This window comes from Gorilla gorilla, chromosome 2 (genome assembly GCF_029281585.2).
Source record: "Gorilla gorilla gorilla isolate KB3781 chromosome 2, NHGRI_mGorGor1-v2.1_pri, whole genome shotgun sequence".
NCBI classification, from domain to species: Eukaryota; Metazoa; Chordata; class Mammalia; order Primates; family Hominidae; genus Gorilla; species Gorilla gorilla.
In genome coordinates this window covers 10254661-10260846 of record NC_086017.1, presented here as the reverse complement: position 1 = coordinate 10260846, position 6186 = coordinate 10254661, and the positions used below count along the sequence as shown (strand labels likewise).

General features: G+C 37.7%; 1 protein-coding gene across 1 annotated transcript in view; it reads left to right on the top strand.

The window, feature by feature from the left end:
* Nucleotides 1-1062: 1062 nt before the first annotated feature.
* Nucleotides 1063-6186, top strand: part of LOC109026093 (prothymosin alpha-like) — a 45857-nt gene continuing 40733 nt past the window's right edge. Inside the window, exon 1 of the mRNA XM_063704555.1 lies at nt 1063-1132. Coding sequence (XP_063560625.1) covers nt 1063-1132 — 70 coding nt within the window. The remainder of the gene's footprint in view (nt 1133-6186) is intronic.

Sequence of the window (6186 nt, the reverse complement as noted above, 5' to 3'; positions counted from 1 at the left end):
CAGAGAGATAAACACTATGAGTAAAATAATAACAAATAAAAACAGCAGTGTTGTATATTTATAACATAGCCGATACACACTTTATCCATTAATAGATTAAATCCTGACTAATATTTTGATATAAGTACTATCATTGCCAATTTACAAATGAGAAAATCAAGCCCAGAAATTTAATTGAAGTATGTAAGACTTCAGAAGGATGTATTTCTGACCCTCTAAGGGTGCTATCAGAGAGGGACAGCTAAGCCTTCCCAAAGGACTTTTGCAATTAATAGAGAGAGAATAGAATTTTTCATAGGCTTTAAGTCTGTCTTATTGCAGTAATTTCAACTCTTATTATTTCAAACAATGGCTATTCAATAATTTCTACCTGTTAGAATCTGCATTAGAATTACCAGCACTTCTTTCTAGGATCATGGGTTTTGCCATCTGGAATTCAATATGCTTATTTTGGATTTGAATAACCTTGAGGATACAATAATTCACAAAGTAAGCTCGGAAACATGCATTGTATTTCTGGTACATTTCCACCATTTCTTTCAAAGCTAACTTTAGGTAATACCCTCCAAAACTGGTGCAGACTCACATGCCATTGCACTGGCTACGAAAATAAAATAATTACTCATACTACTCAGTTGTAATGGACTTAAAAAATAGTTGATTTTTTTCTAGGCTTTGTTTGATTTTGTCTGTGGACATTATGTGCTTGGTTCTCTAATCTAGGAAGGTTATAACATTAAAAATAAAACAACCTCATAGAGAAAGTTGAATTATTGAGCCATAATTTTGAATTGAGTTTTTGGTGAACACACAAACCATTTGAGCTTTGCACTCAGGTTTTATACTGTCATCAGTGTCTCTCTAAGGAATTACAGCATCTCATAATTCAGACTTGTTTATTCCAATGTGAACAGCACAGAAAGCAAACATCTTTTTATACTTAAAATATGTGGTTGCGTATTAAAAGTGTTGGAGACGATGTTAGTTCTCATATCAGGATAAAAATAGAAATGGTTATTAAATGGGTTTTACTTATTCTAAAACAGTTACTGTGTGACAACTATGCATACAACACAATTAGATACAACGGGAGCAGAAAGCTTGTGCAACACGGAGACGGTACAGGTGGAAGGTAAGTACAATTGACCAGGTGTGGTGGCTCACGCCTATAATCCCAGCATTCTGGGAGGCTGAGGCAGGAAGATCACTTGAGGTCAGGAGTTCGAGACCAGCCTGGCCAACATGGTGAAACCCCATCTCTACTAAAAGTACAAAACTATCCGGGCGTGGTGGTGCACACCTGTAGTTTCAGCTACTCAGGAGGCTGAGGCTAGAGAATTGGTTGAACCTCGGAGCCAGACATTGCAGTGAGCTGAGATTATACCACTGCTCTCCAGTCTGGGTGACAAAGCAAGACCCCATTTCAAAAGAAAAGAAAAGAACAATTTTCCCTTGCTGTCCCTGAGGGATTCGTTCCAGGACCCTGCAACACCAAAATCCACAGATGCTCAAGTCCCTTATATAAAATAGCCTACTATTTGCATATAACCTACAAACATCCTCTTGTATACTTTAAATCATCTCTAGAATACTTATAATACCCAATACGAGGTAAATGTTTAAAAATGGTGGTTGTACTGTATTGTTTAAAAAAGAATGAAAAGAGAAAAAAGTATGTACGTGTTAAGTACAATTGCAGCTATAATTTTTTAAAAATTATTTTCAATCTGTGACTGGTTAAATCTGCAGATGTGGAATCCACAAATATGGAGGATCAACTGTATATATATTTGCTCATATATCACTATTTTTTAAAAGAATAACAATAGTGGTAAAATAGCCTGTAGACAAAACTATAAACATTTAATACAAATGAAATGATTGTTGAGATGATAAAAACTAGTACAGATGTCAAAGTAAGAAAGCAATGTGGGTGTTATCAGGGTGGAGTTTTGGAACAATCAGCCTTGATCCATGATTGTTTTTGTATTGAAGATCTTTTGAGGACCAGCAGAAATCTACTTGTGCTAGTGCAAGTTAATGAAGAGAGTTTCTCCAAGGATACAGGACGAATCGCACGACCCAAGGGTGGAAATGCAGATGGCATCACATAGCATCAAACTAGGAACCAGAATGCCCACGGAAAACACTCTTTCCCCATCCTATATCTTTTTCTCTGCACTACATGGGCTCTCTTTCCTGCTTCCTACTTCCTGCTGAAAGCAGGCAACTTGGTGTAGCAGCCTACGAGATGGACTCTTGAGTCAGCCCGGCTGAGTCTAAAGCTCAGCCTCATCCCTTACTTGCTATGTTGCCCTGGGTAAGCTATTTAATCATTATTGCTTCATCTTTCTCATTCCTTAATGAGGGTCATCATAAAGGCATCTACTTCACATGGTTCCTGTGAGCATGAAATGAATAGGCGCTATTAATCTTTATTCTCTGGGATTTTCCACACCAGGACTTTTCTGGAACAGAAGTGTTGAGATATTATGCAAAAATGTGTTGGTATATAAGCAAGTTAAGTGTGATAGACAGTGGGTTAACTAAGCATCTCAACTGTAAAGCTACTGGGAACCTAATTTGGGACCAAGGTGGGGTTAGAAAGGCACTTGCCTTAGAAGTGATATTTAAATAGGCACCCCCAAACTCCATAATCAAGATAAATAATTTCATGCTATACATATATGTATATATTTAGATTTAAATATATACATATATATTTAGATTTAAATTAAATTTAGATCAAATGGGTAAACTATGGTCTGTACGCTGGCTGCCTACTTTTAAAAACTTTTATTGGAAAGAGGGCCAGATTAGGATGAGGATACAGAGGAAGGGCTCTGAAGTATTGAATCTTGTCTTCATTTAAAATTTTAATGTTATATTCATCATGGATTTTTTAAAATTAAATTTGATTTGAATTAATAGTCCATTACATATTTTATCTTGATTACTGAGCTTTTTTTCCAAAGCGAAAGCAAAGGGATTTTAACAAAATAAAACTTGGCCAATTAAGGATTTTAAGCCTAGTAACTTACACCCTGAAATATATCCATAATTAGTTTGGTAGCCAGGGCAGAGCCAGTCACAATTGGATGGCCCACATATGGTGCAGATGGTCTTATTCTAAATTGGAACTCATTTCCAACCTCCTCTTAAGCAGAGTGCAAGGCTTGAGCCTGATTCATCATGTAAGTGAAAAGGGTGAAGCTGATTCTAACTGGATTAGGATGAAATGACTCTGAAGCCAACTTTCATGGTCAGAACCTCAAATCAGTAAGGCTGACTAATTCAGTGGAATCTACAGAAACATCCATGCAAAACGTAAGCAATTGAACAGAATTTCAAACAGGCACCCTCTATCCATCCCAGTTCCCATTAAGATGTTCCCCTTTCTTCATCTGAACCACAATAGAACTTATGCCATATTTTAAGACTTATCATAGTTTGTCTTATTTTCTAACTATTCATCAGAAGACCTGCGTTGGAGCCCTGACTCTGCCTTTGGTAGCTATGTCTCCTTGAACAAGTCTCCACCTTTGATTTCTCAAATACAAAACATTACAATTGTATCTAAACATTTCATTATGCTATGTTGGAAACTGGATGTAATTGCTAGTTTTGGAAAGAAAAAAATGGATGTCAAAGTGTTATATTAAACTCTTAAGCTAGCTGTAGATAGTAGAAAATTTAAAACTCAATTCTTTTGAATGATGCCTTATATCAGAAATTATATTATTCAATACCAATTATAATACTATTACTAAAAGCTGACACTTATTCAGCATTTTGAGGGCTGGTACTACTCATTTATTCCCTCTAACAACTGAGGAAGGTGGCACTATTGTTATCTCAGTTTTGGAGTTGTGAAAACTATGCCAGATTGGAGAGGAAAGTAAGAGAATTTAGTTAACAACTTCATTGAAATGGTTTACTTTGATGTTGTTTTGTTAACATAAGATTTCCTATCATTATAACAAACTCCAAGTCACAAGTCCCCTACCTTGTAGCTAAGCCTTCTTGGGGCTCATAAATAGCATAGAGAAGCCTGAATCAAGTCTGTCTCACAAAAAAATATAAAAGGTTTTATGTCCCAAATGTCATGCACTAGGAATCTCCCTAAATATGTAGAGTACATACTTTGCCTACATTTCCTCTCATGGTTCTCCCTATACTCCCAGAACAATCCCTATCCCATGAAAACACTGAGATTAATTTTCTTCTCCTGAGCCACTTGTTCACTCTTTAGGTTATAAAAATAGCAGATATCTCAAAACCTCCAGGCTTTCAAGATACGACATGATATGGTGTTAGCCTTGGAAAGTCTGGAATTAACCCATTTAATCAATCCTAAATTAATACAGATTTTAAAAATGTATAGTATTTAAAGAGGAAAAATTTCCAGTCTCTAACTACCAAACTCACTTGGAGTAGTTAGATGAGGCAAGAATGCGAGATGTGAGAGAATGTTTTCCATAATAAAAGAACATAATGAGGAGAGCTATGGGAATCTAGAAAGACCCTTTGGTATTAAATGTAATTCTACATCATGCTGGCTCCTGGCTAAAAGAGGTAAAAAGAGAGAAGATGGATTTAGAAAGTACTCTCCCCTCTGTGAAGCCTTTCCCAATTCTGCCTCATGATCAGACAAGAACCACGGAAGACATGGATTGAAGCAACGGTTTCTAAATAGAGTCATAAATCTAAATCATGTGGAAGACTTTATAATATGCTTATTTGAGCTACATCCCATATGCGGGTTCAATGCGTGAAGTGAGGGTCTAGAGTGCTAGAGCTACGTTTAGATTTTTACATGGGCGAGCAGGCAGATGCATGTGTGTCTGCACGTGTGAGCATGTACATGCAGGTATAGAAAGTGTGTGTAGGGAACGAGAGTATGGGCTCGGGAACCGGATTGCCAGTGCAAGTTGTGCATCCCACCTTAATCCCTTCAGGTATCAGTTTTCCTCCTCTGCAACAAGGAAATGATTTTACTAGAATTTACTTCACAGGGTTGTGATGAAGATTAAATGACTTAATAGCTTAGGAGACTGTCTCACACATAGGAAGCACTATGTAAGTGTTTATTACAATTCTGATAACAATAACGTAACAATAATAATAAGGTTGAATATGTATGCACACATGAGAGTGTTTGGATGTGCCCAAGATTGTGATATAAGCATAGATCACTTTAGGCTATTCAGGAAACAGAGATGGCTTCCTGAGGCAGGTCAAAGAATTTCAGGCTGCCATGCCATCGCCAGAGCCACAGTGAGGCTGTCCCTTTGGACCAGGGACCATGTGAAAAAAGCTATTCAGGGGCAGCAGGAACTTAAGTGATAATGGCTAGATCTGCCATAAGAAGAAGAGGGAGAGGGTGAGCAGGCATACCAGCTTTCTCCATTCCCCCTGTCCTCCATTATAAGGAGTGGACATGAGAACAGCGGGACATTTGACCAGCACAATGTATCAAAGCGTTCTTTGCTTGAAAGTGAATCTGTGTATATGGGTGTGGAAAGATGAATGTTGCACTGACACACATAGATACGCATCATGCGGAATTTGAAATGGCTCTACAAGCAGCCCTGGTTTGGAACACACTGAGAACTGCTGGGGGGAAGAAATCTGTACACCTGGCGTCTGCCCTGCTTGTGCACGAGTGCGTCCAGCCTGTTGGCCCACATTGTAGGCATGGTGCTGTTGTTGGAGGACTGCTTGGTGCTGTTTTCTATTGATGAAACAGAGCCATGCTCTGCATAATGACATTTCAGTCAATGACAGACTGCTTATACAATGTAGTCCTGTAAGATTATAATACCACATTTTGACTGTACTTTTTCTGTGTTTAGATACACAAAAACTTAGCTTTGTGTTACAATTGTCTTCAGTATTCAGGAAAGGAACATGCTGTATAGGTTTGTAGCCTAGGAGCCATAAGCTATACCACATAGCCTAGGTGTGCAGCCTAGTTATAACATCAACATTTGTGTAAGTACACTCTGATGTTTGCACCAATGACAAAATCACCTTTCTCAGAATGAATCCCCATTGTTAAGTAACATGTGACTGTATAGGTTTCATTTTTCATGTTTTTCATTTTTCATTAATTTTTATTCTTGGCAGAGGACAGGGTCTTAGTCTATCACTCTGGCTGGAGTGCAGGGATGTGAACATGACTCA